This window comes from Leuciscus leuciscus (genome assembly GCF_965113295.1).
Source record: "Leuciscus leuciscus genome assembly, chromosome: 11".
In the NCBI taxonomy this organism is placed as follows: Eukaryota; Metazoa; Chordata; class Actinopteri; order Cypriniformes; family Leuciscidae; genus Leuciscus; species Leuciscus leuciscus.
Window position 1 is genome coordinate 24,591,407 of NC_138735.1, and position 17,254 is coordinate 24,608,660.

The window sequence follows — 17,254 nt, forward strand, 5'->3', positions numbered from 1 at the left end:
TTAAAATACCATACTTTCTTTCCAAAATATAAAAATATTAGAGGGATTGCACCTAAGATATAATTTAGACCTAATTAAATCCCCATGACTTTTTCATGACCTTTGGGGTTTTATTAATTTCGCCGACATTTCCAGGACCTTGGGAACAAAATAAAAAATAAAATTGCAATGATCCAAAGTCATTTGTGCTCAATGCAAAGTCAAAGTGTTTGTACTCACCTGTGTTCCTGGGATTCCCTGCTGTCCAGGAGGGCCCGGCTCTCCCTGGGGTCCCTGTTCAACAGAAAAAGATGCTTTGCATCAACTGCACCCTGAATATGTCAAATATACAGCAATGTTTAATATATTTCTGTGTGTGTTGACATGTGAGCTTTATTTGCTATATGACCCTGGTCTATATATTTCTAATGCAAATATGATGCTAAAACATTAATATGGTGAACACGATGCTGACAAAATGATTATTATTAAAGGTGGCAGGCCATTATACCATGTAAGCTTCAGGCCAGCTAACAAATAGGATATGTTTTAAGAACATTTCGCTAACATTCCCATTAAGTTATGAAAACATTATTTCTGAAAGTCCTCTGAATGTTACGTCCAGTTTTGTGCTAACCTTTTAAAAACATTATTAAAGACCAAATAACTCTGACCTAACGTTCTATTAATGTTACTGGAAGAATGTTTGCTTAACTCCCTGTTAGCTGGGAGAATGCTAGTAGGCCTACTTATGATTAAACTATTCTCATATTTGACAGTACGTTCACCCGAAGTTTTAAAGTGTGTTTAGTTACTGTACAATATTACCTGCCATCAGAGTAGCTTCTTTTTTATGGCATATCAGTTTAGTTCTGAAAAAAAGCTCTTGAATATATCTGAGGGTCATGACTTAGCATTTATCCTGAATTAGCTGTTTTCATTAGTCATCATAATTTGGTTTCTGAAAAACAAAAGATGTTTCGGATTTGATACGCTAAATGTAGAGCTGTTTTGTTACACATGGTTTATTCATCCACCAGCGTTGTTACTGTGGCAGTAAGTAATGCGATTTAAACTTCACAGTAGTCTGTCTTAGGCCTATAGATTCAACAAGGCCACGACACATTCAAAACCCACAGAGATTTACTCAATATTATCAGCATGCTCCTCTGATTTTATCTACAAAATGCCAGGTTTACAAGATCCATGTCTCTTACCATGTTTCCTTTGGGACCATGTGGGCCATCAACACCAGCAATGCCCTGCAGAAATCCATAGTGAAAGATTAGAAGCGAGCAATCAGCATGAGATCCACAAGATTATACATTTAAAAGTTCAATCACTTACAGGTTGTCCAGGAGGTCCAGGAGGGCCTCGAGGGCCGAGCAGACCTCGCGGCCCCTGAGATAAAAAGAGATAAAAAGGTCCTGATTTAAAAGGGCAAGTATTCTCATCTGAATTTTAATAGGAATCATAATAGGCTGTTGGGTGTCTCTGCCCCCTGGTGGTAAACTAGAAATAAAACATTTATTCTTCTTCTAAAACAAAAAAGTACACACTTACGCTCTCACCAGCAAGTCCTCTTGGTCCAATCTCTCCATCTTCTCCCTGAAAAGGAGGAAGAAGTGAATATGGTTATTCTAACGGCTGAACCAATGAAATGATGAAAATGATGAAAATTCAGAAAAGCACTTACTCTTGGTCCGTCTTCTCCGGTAGGTCCATGGGGACCAGGAGGACCATTCTCACCCTGTCATAAAGAGACATCAAACTTTATTACATCTAACTTAATATATAATCTTTTCACCTTTGCTTGCAAGTGATCTAGGGAGCCATTTTGGATCCCTATAATTATTACCTTTGTTGAGGTGGGAACAGCATGGAAATACCCTACTGTAGGGTTTCCTAATAGGAGGCTCTTTCTACTTCTTCTCAGTACCATATATTTATTATAAAGGAGAATTTTTGTTTGTTGGTGCTTATTACTGAATCAGTTTTTATGCACCAAAATAATGATGAATTATTGAATTATGTAGCTTTTTTGTACCTTGAATTATTGTTACTTTTTGTTTAAAAACATGGCATTTATTGCAAAGAAATATACAATTTTGCTAATATAAATTTAGCAAAATATAAAAATGCTAATCAAAAGCATTATGATAATAATCCGCAAAATACTTTGATAAAAAGAAGCTGTGTTATATGCCTGTTTGGAAGCAAGTTAGACAAATTATAGTGGGGATGGATGGGAAATTACCAAAAATGTGAGTTAAACGAATTGGGCAATATAATCATTCAGAATTCAGCTTGAATTAATGTATTTAAGCCCATAATTTAGCTAAATCAAAGCCTAAGTAGAGATAATGCAACATGAAGAAACTAACTTGTTTGTGGCATATTGTATACATTTTTTTTCTTGATTTTATTTTAACACGATATACAAAGTTACCACAAAGTTCCACCTAAGAGATAATACAGAAATTAGCAAAAGCTGGACAATTGTTGTGAACCTCTTCGTCTACTTTTTACAACCCCCTCTATACAACCCTGATCATTTACTCTGATTTTACAGTATTTGTCTATTGAATAGTTCTGTATGTGTTCATACTCACCCTGTGTCCCTTTTCACCAGGCAGACCTGGAAGCCCATCAAAACCTCTGTCACCCTGTGAAGAAGACCAGATAAAACAGTCAAGCAATATATTTATATACTGTATAATGGCACAATACTGTCTGTAATAGCATAGTATGGCATAAATGTGGGTGAAAATATTTATTGTACCTTAGATCCAGATTCTCCAGGCATTCCACGGGCCCCGTCGGCTCCAGCACGCCCCTGTCACAGAGATCAGAGATTATACTGGGAACCATAGTGTATCTATCCACTGACCAAAATGTAAGAAATGCATATGTGTGTGTGAAAGATAAAGAGAAATCTCTCACTCTCTTGCCAGATTTTCCCATTTGCCCTGGTGGGCCTTGGATACCCCTTGGACCCTATGGTGGAAAGATACATGATTATTTAGGTAAGTATTTCTGTAATTATGGACTGTATGGTGATGGGTGGTGAGCAACGCTGTGTCTTACCTGAGGACCAGGGTCTCCACCCTCTCCCTTCAGTCCAGAAGGACCTGGAAGACCCTGAATGTGTTTGACATTAGAGAGATGCATTAGACCAAGACTAGAACAAACCAACACATTTTTAACACAGTTACAGAAAGATTGAAATGCCTGCACTATATACAACCAAACAGCAGATGGCAATCTTTCACAGCACAAACAATTCCACATTATTCTGCACTCTCCTAGAGCATAAAAATAAGCCCAGAATAAAAGTACAGAAGTTAAAATAGTAGTTCTGCTGTTTTTCTTAGCACCGCACCACATGCCTCTGAGAAACAGATGATTTTAAAATTGCTGCTATGCCAGACAGACAGTCCTAGTTTTTTTATTTTTTTATGGCTAATTTAAAAGATAATTTAAGAGTTTATTCCTAAAATTGTACCCTACCATAGGGAATCATTTGGAAACTCAAAGATTCTCATTTGTCTGCTTTTCAAATGACACATCTGAGGATTCGCAACTAGCCATTAACAGTTCTCGTGATTTTCAAAGTCTCAGTCAATTATGCAGGATAAGTATGACATGACTATGGTTTTCATGCTTATTTTAGGTTTTTTTTGTCATTAGTTTTGTTCTATCTGAGCTGGATAATTTCTCGCCTGAAGTGGTTAGGCTTGAGTTCACTGGCCCATCGTGTTTCAACAGGTCAGACAGTTCATTAATCTGGTTACCTGGCCTCTCTACTCATTGAATAAGCAGTAAAAGAAAATATATTGTGATATTGTGCTAAGATTTTGGAGCCTACGGACATTATCCCCCTTGGTGGGATGATCTGAGTTGTAAAAATTATATATCATATTTGCTGAATGAAATCCAATAATGGTATCGCTCTAGCACATCACACTTTCTCAAAAAATGAATGTCATTGCATTTTTGCTTTTGACAACCATTTGTACTGTGAAGAAGTCTTTTATTATACATTGAAATACATGAATCCTATTTTTCTCTGAGCCAGGATAGAACTATTTGTTCAATTCTCAGCCCATTTTCACATACTGTATATGACATTATTTTATGGCTAATCCTGATTTCAAGGTTAGAATTATGGCCAGTGACTGAAAAAAATGCAAAAAACGACAGAAAATTACATATTTAAGGAAAAAAGCTTATTTATAACCTTATGTTTATGTAAAGTTCTTTGCAATTAAGTATTTGAACATATTGTTCCACTCTTTTCAGTATTGTAAGTTAAAAGACACATTTTGAATTATTCTTTTTGCAATTAAAATATTTACATTTGACTTCCTTTAAAAAAAATAAAAAAAAATAATTGATAAGTGCATTAAAGCTGATACATACAGTATATATAAACGGGAAAATCTTCATTCTTAATTTGTGTAAAACTGTACATGATGGAATGTTTTTATTGCTATTTTTCAATTCAGCATACTGATATTATTTTTGGGAATATGCAGGGCTGAGTAATGAATGGGACAGTGATGGTGTTCTGCATATAATTAGTGGTGATGAACTTTGAATCATTACATTAAATTGCATTGCTTAGATTTCCAGTCAGTCAAATGGTCATTCCCAGGCTGATTGGGTGAGACTTCTGCAGAGGTCATGAGGTCATTGAAACTCACCACTGGGCCAGATCTTCCAGTGAGACCCATTGGACCTGATGGACCTCTCATGGCGAGCTGCGGACACAAACCAAAAAATCGAAATCATCAATCACGACTGGCGAACATCTACTCTCTTTACCCAGAGGAGGTGGAGCCGTGTGTGCATTTGTCAAGGACAGATCTGAGCGCTCACACTAATCTGCAACACCTGTCAGGGTCGGCCTCTTGCGGGTCGTGAACCTTGCTAGTATTTTTAACTAGTGTCAAAGCAGAGTCAAAGCAGCCTGTGCTGCTCCGTTTCACTCTTGTTTTAGCGCAAACAAGGCCGGAGCAAATCCCCTCTCCACCCTTTGACCCATTGCTCCACCTCTTCCCAACAAACAGTCAAGAGCACCCCACCTCCCCCCTTAGCAAACAGCTGGCTGAAGCTCCGGGGCCATTTGGCCCTTTAATTCTGCTCGCCTGGCCCTGGTCTCGTACTCACCCTGGCCTGGGACAGAATGGCCTGAGCCTGGGCCTCCTGAGCCGACACCACCGGACCCTTTTCCCCATCTCCGCCAAAACGGAACTGTCAAACACCAGCAGAGTATTAATGATCATTTTCATTTAGAAAAAAACATTTCACACCATCATATACTATACTATAAATATTAAGTCAATCAAACACTAAAAGCAACACTTTGAATATTTAATTAGGATTATTAGGTGGCATTTTCAATACGTTTGAAAACTACTAAACAATATGCTCTAAAGAAGTGAAGTATGCTGTCATTATTTTATATGTGTCCTTATTATCTATAACATTTTATACTGTAATATATTGTAAATTCAAGGTTAATCAAATACGAGAAGCTAAATTATGAATATTTAATTTGGATTTAGATGGTTTTCAATACTTTAAAATCTACTACTAACATATAAAAATGTAAATATAAAAATATAAAAATCACAAAAATATTTATAAAAGTATGCAGTCATTATTTTCATTTTTGTGTCACCATCATTACATATAACACTACATACTACAGTGTACTTCACAGTAAATAATAAGTTCAACTACGAAAATCAATATTAGGAATATTTAATTAGGATTTAGATGGTTTTCAATACTTCCGCAAACTACTAAACAACATGTTTGTGGGGTATGCAATCATTATTTTCATACGGTATATGTGTCATTATCTAAAACATTTTATACTGTAATATATTGTAAATTCTAGGTTAATCAAATACGAGAAGCTAAATTATGAATATTTAATTAGGATTTAGATGGTTTTCAATATTTTAAAATCTACTACTAACATATAGAAATATAAAAATATGACTAAAATCACAAAAATATTTTCTAAAGTGAAGTATGCAGTCATTATTTTCATATCTTGCAATTGCATGTATCATTATAACATTTTATACTATATTATATTATACTGTGCAATCCAACTTAATCAAATACGAAAATAAATATTATGAATAATATAGGATTTGAATAAATGAATAAATAAGGATTTAGATGGAATTTAGCCTATCATCATTACATATAACACTTAATTCAGTTGCATACTATACTATAAATATTAAGTCAATCAAACACGAAAAACAACATTATGAATATTTAATTAGGATTAAGATGATTTTCAATACATTTTGAAAACAACAATATGTTCTAAAGAATGCAGTCATTATTTGCATTTATGTCTCATTATGTAGCTTATAACTCTTCACTATACTATAATGTAAGTCATTCAAATATAAAAAATCATTATAATTTTGAACTTATATGTAACCCTGGATCATAAAACCAGTCACAAGTCGCACGGGTATATTTGTGGCAAAAGCCAACAATACACTGTATGGGTCAAAATTATCGATTTTTCTTTTGTGCCAAAAATCATTAGGATATTAAGTAAAGATCACGTTCCATGAAAATATTTAGTAAATTTCCTACCGTAAATATATAAAACATTTATTTTTGTGAGTGAATGCAGCACAAACACAAACGGACAACTTTAAAGGCGATTTTCTCAATGTTTTGATTTTTTTGCACCCTCAGATTCCAGATTTTCAAATAGTTGTATCTCTGCCAAATATTGTCCTATCCTAACAAACCATACTTTCAGATGATGTATAAATCTCAATTTCACAAAATTGACCCATGTGACTGGTTTTGTGGTCCAGAGTCACATATATGAAAAAACAGCTAAATTAATATTTAGTGGGATTTTAATTCCCTTTAAAAACTACTACAAAATCATATATTCTAAATAAGTATGCTATTATTATTTTAATGTATGAATTATTGCTGAATGGATGCATGAAACTTGTGTAGCAGAAGATTTTTTGGAGGATTAAGGGGTCTTACTGGCAACATCAGCATAGTACCAGGGGGTCCTGGCATGCCATCCGCTCCGGGAAGACCAGCGCGGCCGGGAGGACCCTGAGGAAGCAGGAAGAGAGAGAGAGAGAGAGAGAGAGAGAGAGAGAGAGAGAGAGAGAGAGAGAGAGAGAGAGAGAGAGAGAGAGAGAGAGAGAGAGAGAGAGAGAGAGAGATGGGATAAATCAGTAACTTGACACTTCTTGACTTGACAACACCCAGGTAAGAGAATGCCAAGAGAGGAATGAGAAAGGGAGGAAGATCAAAGAGCGATAGAGAGAGAGAGAGACCTCTCACTTCCATTACCCTTAAGTGGAGTTGCCCATTTTAAAGATACTGATTGGTTTCATTTCCAAGCTCATGAGCACAGGGGGGACACACTGTGTAACAATTACTTTTGCCTAAATGACACTTCATATTCCCCGTCCAGATGGTTCCATGTTGTCTCCAACAAACAAAGAAAGGCTTTTACTTTTGCAACAGGTTTAGCTTGGGTTAGCAGATGTTAAATAACACTAATAAAGGATATTAAAAGTCATTTCACATTTTGAAAAGTCAAACACAATGTTATTTTCCCTTCCACTGCGCTTTACTTTTCCATTGTTTTTCAATGTAAATAGCACTAGATGAACGTCTTTAACCGTTGCGCTCGCAGTACTTTGCAGCGTCTCGCACATGACAGCATTCTAAAAACGCGGTGCTCAAGTTAAAAGAAATTAAACATTTTTAAAAAACGAGTCTCTAGACTCTTGCACTTTTTTCCATTCCACTGACCAGTGTCGGTAAAAGTGAATTCACCAAGTACAACATGTTTCTGGGTCAACATCTTTGTTGATCCTGGAACAACATTCCAATCAACCACTCAGATTTGAGAGACAAATGTACAGTTTATGTCAATTTTAGGCTTAAAACCAGGGTTAAGTGCTTCTACATCAGTGCTGTTCACCTATCATTTCCCTCTGATTTTAGGAATAAGTTATGGGTAGGTTTAGGTTTATAGGAAGGGACAGGGTTTGGACTAAAACTTCCGACAGGAATGTTGTTCCACTATCAACAAAGTATGTTGATCCAGGAACATGTCTTACTTGGCAAGGTTCACAGGGTAACCAACGTGCATCTCACGGTTTTAACAGCAAAAACATATTCTGTGTGAACCGGCCCTTAGTTTTTGCATTATGGACAAAATCTTAACAGGAAGTACTCAATGTTCATTTCAGTCCGACATTTTAATGATATGCATTTTTGCATTTAGTTGTTTAGAAATCCTCTATTGTAGTGCTCTTTCCTTTATTTAGGCTACTTGTAAACTACTAACTATCTGTCTACAACTTAAGTAGCCTATACTCAGATGCAAGTGAGTGTCATCATTATCATTCTTGTGTGTGTGTGTGTGCTGTTCAGTAGAGTGTGTTTTTACGTAGATGTGTAATACCCAAAACACAAACCTAACATCTGACTGCCAGATAGACTTTGGAGTTGGTTGGAAATCCCTATTGATAATTATCCTCAAACAGTTTAAGACAGAAGATTGTGAGCAATAGATGTATTATGCATAGAGAAATTGATAGAGTTTTGTGGTGCATTTAATCAGAAATGTTGTCCCGATTTACCCGATGTACTTACTGTATTCACTATTACTATCTTGCTCTAATTTGTGTGTCTAAAAAAGAAGCTCAGAGTTTCACATCTGAAACCTAATATGTCAGAGAGGGTGTAAATGTGCCCTTAGGGTCAGGAATCTTCCATGACCCGGTTCAGAATAAATTAGCATTATGTACTGTTTACTGACACAAGGGGTCTTTGCAGTTTACTACAGAAAGACTTTTTCTAAGCATTTCTTACTTAGTCTCCAGCAAACCCATATCAGGCTTAAGCTTTTCTCTTTGTGTCGCAGCTGTTCATCACACATTTCATTTGACATGCTTCTTTGGTCACTTAATCAGTGTCTCATTTCTTGTCAAAGACTAATTCAATTTCTGTAAAACAAAATCCAAAATATGATAGAAAAAGTTGGAGACCTAAACGTTAACCAAGCCTTTGTTAAAATCCTGAAAATAACTGTGATCATCATATGTAAACATAGCCTGGATTCGGAGACTGGAACAAATTCTTACCCTGTCGCCAGAATCTCCGGCCGAACCAGGGGGGCCCTGTAAACCTGGAGGGCCTGGAAGACCCTAAAGACAAAACAAAAACAGAAATAAACACAGACAGATCTGATCACAATGATAACCCAATTACAAAAGAATTTAGATCATTTTGTTGTTCATGAAATTCACTAGAACACATCGGTTGAATATTTCATATTATAACTGATGCAGGTAAAAAAAACCTAAATGCAAGTAACTTACAGCAGGCCCAGGTGGTCCAGAAGGTCCCTCAATCAGCATGCCCTATGAATCAGACAACAAAATCAGAATTACAATCAAAAACATCAAATTAATAAATGAATATCCATTAACTTTGGCTCATTTCTCATTTATTAAGTAAGTTCAGATCTCTGAACAATTAGTTTCTTGTTCACATCATATTTGAATATCTTATTGATTGAAGTAAATTGTATGTATTTTGGAAGATGTGAGCGAAACAGTAATGTACAATTGTCTACAATTTGAAAAATAACTAAATGCACATGGCTTGTTGTTCAAAACTGATGAGTTGATTCTCAGCAAAACCGTCAAAGGTCTTCACAGCTTTTTTTCATCGTGTGAGCCATCACATGCAAAATGATCCATTCAGTTATCAAAATCTGTCAGACATGCATGTATATTCCATAAATATCTGACAAGGAATGTTTGTAATGTCTGTTAAATTGGCAAATGGCCGACCATTGTAAAAGATATGTAAAAGGAATCCCAATCTTGCCAATCAACCAATCAAGTTTGGAATCATATCTATATATGGAGTTTGCCCAGCACATTCACTACCATTTTTGAACATGGAGGAACATCACAACCCTAAACAACAGCAGCTACAGCAATACTGTGTAAATACATTTGTATTTATTTATATATACAAAAATATGACAAAGCGATAAAAAAAAATAAAAAAATCCAGAATTGCCGTCTCACTCACTGGCTCAATCACTGCAGGCTCTCCCTTCTCTCCTTTCTGACCCAGATCAGCACCTCTACCCAACTGCAAACATACAAGAGAGGTTACATATGACAGATATAACCATATAATGATAAAACGATAGATAGATAGATAGATAGATAGATAGAATGACAGATAGATAAGATAGATAAGATACAGGTACTGGAGTGTTTGACGGAGGGGAAGTATGAGCTTCTTTAGGAGAAGGGTGTGTCTGAGCAGACAGCTGGGTCTGTGGTATGGGGTAATTGTTGTGTCCTGGGGCAATATGGGAGATAAGGTGCTGACAGTCAGGGAGTGTAATCTACAGCAGCTCCATGGGTCTCAGGTATGAGAGTGTGAATGTAAGTGATCTGTGAATCAATGTGATCTATAATGCGAAACTAATACAGACAAGAGGGAAAAGTGCAGTGGTCTGTGTGCTTCAAAACATGCTAATAACATCCAGAGGACAGAAATTAGTGTAAACAAACGCACTGAACAGAAAAATGAATGGACCCCATGCAAAATGGTGCACTACAAAGCCAACAATGCATGCTAGATTCCCACATCCAACACTCCCGATTGCAGGACGACACCCTCATTTTGGGGGAGGGGAATACTTACGTCCGACGTCACTTCTGTTTCATCGATGTCGGTTTCGGCGGCGACCCCTGGCCCAAAACTGTCCTCATAAGTGGACGTAGGGTTCGGAGCCGCATTGCCAAATTCATCATACGCCCCGTACTCATACTGATTTTTGTCAAGCCCAGTCACATCATATTCCTTAAGATCATACTCCTTAAAGTCATACTCGTCCACTCCGACGGGGTCGGCGGTGCCGCTGGGCAGCACGGCCTCCGGGACAGCGGTCGCATCCAGACCAGCCTGGGACGTCTCAGTGACATAGTCACCGAAAACTTCCTCTTCCACAGCCTTATTATACCCAAGCAATGCGGCCGGGTCGAGGGGAAGGGAGTTCGAGGGAAGATGGATGTTAGTTTAAGCAGTTAAAGCAAATACTACCGTATCTATTCTACTACTGTATGCAAAGCAAAAGCAAAATTAATTGTATGAGAGATATTTACTACGAATATCACATCAATTTTTGGCAGCAACAAGGTCCCAGCTAAAGGAAATATGTTTTTAAGAACGTTTTGCTAACTTTAAGTTATACAAACTTTATTTCTGAATGTTCTCTGAATTACAAACAAAATTAAAATGTTAATGGAACATTCCATTTGATCATTTCTAAACATTATGGGATTGTTACTTTTGAATGTTCTCTGAACATTCTTTAACAAGTAGTAACATTTAAAAAATGTTAGACGAACGTCCAACTAAAAGATTTCATGAAGTTTGCTAAACATAGCTAAAGTTTGGAGAATATTCCCTGTTAGCTGGGGTTACATTCTTTGTCCCATTCAATGAAAATATTTCGGATGATTTGGATTGTATAAAAGGATTTTGATCAATTGATGAGAATTTATGGCACAAATTATTTGTGGATGTGTAAATGACAATTTGCATAGGTTACAGTAATGGACAGGGATAATCAGTAACGTGCACGTTTAAATTTTGGCTGCATTTTTGTGTGTTATTAGCCGAGAGACAGATGAAGTGTTAATTATATAAAAAACATTATTATATTTAATAATTTAATAATCACACATACAAGTCTATGACAGACATTAGGATATTCCTGTCTTTTGTCCACAATAAACATAATGGTAAAATGGAATTATGTTTAGAGGTGAAAAAAGAAGACAGAAATAAATCACACTGCAGTGTTTATGAATGTTAATTGTGTGATCAAATGCAGGAAAATATCATATTTAAATGAACTTATCATATCAGCTAAAAGTGTGTCTCTGAAATCTGCATTTGATTACAAAAGGTATTTTTTCTGTCCTAAAATGTACTTAGCACATGGGACAATTTCTTACTGTTTTTTATTTGAGAAAAACACACTCAAGCTTATTATAAGATATGCAATATCAAAGATAAACATCTGTATATACGTACATCTAAATGGCTGTGAAAGAGCTCGATTCTGTTGAATATAGTTCTGCCAACTAGTGCTAGAACTATTCAACCAGATTACAACAGGGACTAATGCTATGATGTTTTGTTACTTCATCAGAGGTCCACATATTAGCATGTGGACGCTTCAACATCAGCCCTCTTTGGGTCACTTACTAAGGGAACTGTTTTGAATAGGATGTGCCATCTTCTCAATGATATTCAGGGCTAGAAAATCGGCAACCTGTCCATATTTAGCAATCAATTCTAAGACAAAATATCACTGCATTAGATTTAGATAGGATGGTTGATCATTCATACATTGCTGTTTTTTTCTTGAATCCAGCCTTAAACATCATTAACATCCACAACAGAAAGCTGAAAACCAACTAAAAGTCAATCCACTGAGAAACATACTTGATATTCTAGACATGTCCAAAGTTTCAGACATGACAGGAAGTGGATTGGCTAAATTTAGAACTTGGCGGTTTCATGGTGAATATCAGCTTTTATGTTGTTGGATAAAACAGTTCCCTTGCAGTGACAGTTCCGGAGTCAAAAAACACAAAACAATTGCCATGAATTGTTGTTTTGTCTTTGTCATTTCAATCAAATACTTCCTTATAAGACGTGTGCCTGGAATATTCCTCTTTCTGTCCCACATTTTAGAGACCCTCACCCCTACTGTCAAAGTATATAATCAAAAGATTACCTGGTTTGGTCCAGTGGTTGCGACAGGAGACCGAGTTTTGGAAGCATCTACTGTTCCGTAGTCAAGTTCACTGTCTGTATAGTACTCCCCATCTACATTGTTAAGCTATAGCAGTTTCAAAGTGAGAAAAAAAGAGGAAGAAGATAAGAAAGGAGGAATTAACACAGTTCAAGCAGTTCCACAAGCGTTACAGACCGGATCCGCAAGGACAGCATCTAGGGAAAAGTAGCGGACGGCACGCTCAGACTATCATCAGAGATTTCCCTCACTGAAAGAGAGATCTTGATGGGTTCTGACACGAACTACACTTGTACTGTTACCCCTAGAATGACGTTTCTTGATGGCAGGTATCCATCTCTCTTCTTCTTAGGGGCTAACTTTTTAGCCTGTTTTTGCTCCTGGTACTTATAGGGTTTGGAAAAAGACTTAGGGGACTTTCTCGTCCTCTTCGTTTTCATGGAGACACTACGTTTCACTCTCTGGAAAAAGGTTATGGTGAAGGGAAGAAGACACAACACATCAAGGCATCCATGTTAGAAGGTAAATAAGATCCAGTTATTATTCTTCAAATGTGGCTTACTTGGATAGGTTCAAGATAACTTGGGATACACTACCATTCAAATGTTCGGGGTCAGTAAGATTATTATTGTTTTTGAAAGAAAATAATACTTTTATTCAGCAAGGGTGTATTACATTGATCAAAAGTGGCTTTTACATGCTTTATATTATTTCAAATAAATGCTGTTCTTTTGAACTTTGAATGCATCAAAGAATCCTGAAAGTAAAAATGTATCAAAAATGTTTAAAAATGCTAATGTTTTTAATATTGATAATTATAAGTAATGTTACACGTTAAATTGATCAAAAGTGACAGTAGAGTGATGTTACAAAAACAATTCTGTGATTTTCATCTTTCTATTTATCACAGAATCCTGAAGAAAATATATTTGTGTTTCTTGAGCACAAAAAAGCATATTTTAATGATTTCTGATGGATCATGTGACTCTGAAGACTTCTTTTCCAGCTTTCCATCACATAAATAAATTACAATTTAAAATATATTAAAATGGAAAGGAGTTATTTTAAATTATACCAATATTTCTCAATATTACTGTTTTTACTGTATTGTTGATTGAATAAATGCAGCCTTGGTGAGCATAAGAGACTTCTTTCAAAAACATTAAAGCATCTTACCGACCACAAACTTTTGAACTGTAGTGTAAATCACTACAGTTAAAAAAGAGTAAAAGTATAGCATACAGCCATATAATCTCCTTAAACAAACATTTCCAGTAGTACAGGGTGTACCAAACTGCTCGATGACTTGTCAGCATCACAGGATGCCACCAAGAAACCACTGTGGAACAACTTGACAGACCCATACACCGGTCAGCCCACACCACATACTTTTGCCCATGTAATGTACTGTAAATAGGACAATAAAAGGGGGTGTGGCTACCTCATGATTGACATAAACACATCACACATTTCCTGCATTATTTACCTGCGGCTCAGAATATTCATCTGTCGCTGTGGGGGTCGCTCCCTCATAATAATCAAATAAATCCCCATATTCAACACCAATTGGGTACTGCACACAGGGAGAGGATGAGAGAGAGGTTAGCAAAGCATACAGCATTTATTTAGAATGTAATCTACCCTTGGGTGCATTACATACTTGATGGTTAGGTAAACTGTATAGCTGGTTTTATACAGTACAGATGAATTAGAAACAGCAATCCTGATCACAAGTTTATCATGTTAAAACATATTTTCATGTTTGCTAATGCGTCCAATGAAAATAAGCCACGTTAGAGTGCTAAGTCTTGATCAAAACAATCTCAGAATCCTAAAAAGACAGCAAAACTACTGCGTTTGTGTTACTGGATTGTGTGAGAGTTCAGTATATATGAACATACTGCATTAATTACTTTAATGTATAACATGTGATGTACTTATTCTGATTTACAGGTGGGTGTTTAAAAGCCTATAAAAAGGCCCTGCATGTCTGAAGCAGAAGATGAACAGCCACATGTTGGTTGTTTTCACAGTGAACCCCCTTTTTTATTCTTTCTCATCTTTATATGAGTGTAAAATCCCATCTGCCTTCTAAAGCAAAGGCAGATTAAAGGCTCAGACCTATAGAAAGAGTCAACTCTGATTTCCTATTTCTAACACATTTCAAAGTCCTAATAGCTATAAAACTTCCTGTGTCTGGTACAAAGTTTTAAATGAATATCTAGACTTCATAATTGTCATTAAATAAATGTTAAGTGTTACGTTTAGAATATTAAGTTCAATGTTAATAAAAAACTGTTAGATTTGGCTATAATAAAAGGGAATTTCTATATGCATTCATCAATTATGAGACATTTTTAATTAATGAATGGATGGTTTAATAAATATTTTGCTTATGTTTTTGTAGCAGTTTCTCTGTTTCTGCTTCTTCAACACAAATAACGTCTGTTAAAGGAGCAGAAAAGCCAATAAAACCACTGAGTCGGGCTCTTCAGGGCTTCATCCATCAAACATAAGTATATGTTAATTTGCATACAGCATAAGAGCTCATAAAACACTGCGCTGATGATCAGGCCCTCTTCCACGGCTGGTGATCACTCAGCATTGATTGGACCCCATTCAGCCTGGCCCAGGATGATTTATGAGCAGAGCATCTCAGGGTTATTGATTTCTCACATTCAGGAAACGACCCTCTCCCTGTTTCAGGAGGATATAAAATGACATATGGTGTCTGTGCTTACAGGAGCCATCACAGAGGTCAGAAGTGTCAAGGTGAGGCTGACCTTTGACCTGTGATATGTTTTTATAATATATACACTACTGTCCAAAATTTAGTCAGTAATGTATTTTTTAAAGAAATTAAAACCTTATTTTAGCGAAGACATGTCAAATTGATCAAAAGTGACAATAAAGTGACAATGTTACAAAAAAATGCACTTTAAAAAAATGCGCTGTTTTGGATATTTCTTTTTAACAAAGAAACCTCAAGAATGGATTCCACAAGAAAAAAAAAAATTAAGCAGCATTGATAATGATAAGAAACATTTCTTAAGCGTATTAGAATGATTTTTTGAAGGATCGTGTGACACTGAAAACTGCTGAAAATCCAGCTTTGCCATCACAGGAATAAATTACATTTTAAAATATACTGTAATAGAAAACAGCTATTTTAAATTGTAATAATATTTCAGAATATTACTGTTTTTACTGGAATTTTGTATCAATTTAGGTATGATTAATATTTTTTGAACAGTAGTGTAAAATATATATCTAAAATGTATTTGTTTGCAAATGTATTTGTTTGCAAATTCTTTATCTAAAAATAACTGTATCTATTTAATAATAAGAATAAGAATGTGTCGAAGTATGATTTTAATGAACATTTTTGGTCACTTCCTGTTCTTCAATGTTATTTCATAATTTTGATGACTTCCCTCTAATTCTAACATGTGGGAAACAACGACAAAGTCTAAGTCTGTGTGTCCAATCGTTTGACCGGTAGTGTCAAAAGTATCAACGACGTGTCAGACTTCCAGAAACGTTTGGCCTTCTGGAAGGCTTATGGTCTATACTAACCTCCTCCCCGGGCTCTTGTGCTTGCAGTGTGTCCTTGTGGGGGACGTCACAGTCTGGGCTGTAGTGTTCACAGTAGTCGTAAGCTGCTTTAGGGTCGGACACAATCAGCAGTTGTTGGATATCACCCTGAGGGAACAAATGACAGAAAGATACATGAGATACATGTGCTTATTTACCAAAAATACCTCTATTGTTATACTAAGACATCAAGTAATACTGATGAGGCCCTTGAAATGGTTGGCATTGGCATCTATGGTTCCTTGAAGAACCTTTAACATTGGTGGAACCTTTCCATTCCACACAAGGTTCTTTACAGTGGGAAGCTATAAAGGTTATTTAGACTATAAAAGATATGTTTTTCACACTAAGAATTTTTTTTATTTTTTTTAAGAACTGTTCTCTGAAAGGTTCTTTGGGGAACCAAAAATGGTTCTTCTATGGCATCATTGTAAAAAATCCCACCTTTACTTTTGAAGGTTGTGGTTGGTCAAAACAGAACAAAAATACCACTTTTGGATAGCAGGAAATGCATGGAATGATGGAATGTCAAGGCAACAAAATAACAAATCATCAACCACTTTCACAATGAGGAACGTGGGTCAGATGGTTCAGGAAATTGCTGTTTTATAAGCAGGTAAATAAAACATGTTTCATCACGAAACACCTGGTAACGGAAACCCAGACAGGAAGTTTCCTCTCATATAAAATGCGGCCTCCAACAATGGTTAGACACCAGTTCATAAAACCTTCTGGTCAACAGCACATTAAACACACATTTAAAGAAACCGCACATCGTCTTTCTTCCAAATGAGT

At 36.1% G+C, this 17,254-nt stretch overlaps 1 protein-coding gene across 3 annotated transcripts in view; it reads right to left on the bottom strand.

Annotated features, from left to right (window-relative positions):
- The window catches only part of col11a1a (collagen, type XI, alpha 1a), a 71,631-nt gene that overhangs the window by 37,833 nt on the left and 16,544 nt on the right, over window positions 1–17,254 (bottom strand). Inside the window, exons 5-23 of one of the 3 annotated variants that reach the window (XM_082184427.1) lie at window positions 16,442–16,567; window positions 14,352–14,438; window positions 12,848–12,952; window positions 10,741–11,049; window positions 10,114–10,176; window positions 9,390–9,431; window positions 9,153–9,215; window positions 7,027–7,101; window positions 5,152–5,235; window positions 4,686–4,742; window positions 3,067–3,120; window positions 2,923–2,976; window positions 2,762–2,815; window positions 2,592–2,645; window positions 1,676–1,729; window positions 1,543–1,587; window positions 1,327–1,380; window positions 1,197–1,241; window positions 220–273 (exon numbers count right to left, since the gene is read on the bottom strand). In XM_082184427.1, the coding sequence (XP_082040553.1) occupies window positions 220–273; window positions 1,197–1,241; window positions 1,327–1,380; window positions 1,543–1,587; window positions 1,676–1,729; window positions 2,592–2,645; window positions 2,762–2,815; window positions 2,923–2,976; window positions 3,067–3,120; window positions 4,686–4,742; window positions 5,152–5,235; window positions 7,027–7,101; window positions 9,153–9,215; window positions 9,390–9,431; window positions 10,114–10,176; window positions 10,741–11,049; window positions 12,848–12,952; window positions 14,352–14,438; window positions 16,442–16,567 (1,479 nt within the window). Of the gene's footprint in view, window positions 1–219; window positions 274–1,196; window positions 1,242–1,326; window positions 1,381–1,542; window positions 1,588–1,675; window positions 1,730–2,591; window positions 2,646–2,761; window positions 2,816–2,922; window positions 2,977–3,066; window positions 3,121–4,685; window positions 4,743–5,151; window positions 5,236–7,026; window positions 7,102–9,152; window positions 9,216–9,389; window positions 9,432–10,113; window positions 10,177–10,740; window positions 11,050–12,847; window positions 12,953–13,167; window positions 13,327–14,351; window positions 14,439–16,441; window positions 16,568–17,254 lie in introns of all 3 variants that reach the window. The other 2 variants (XM_082184428.1, XM_082184429.1) reach the window with 2 other exon arrangements.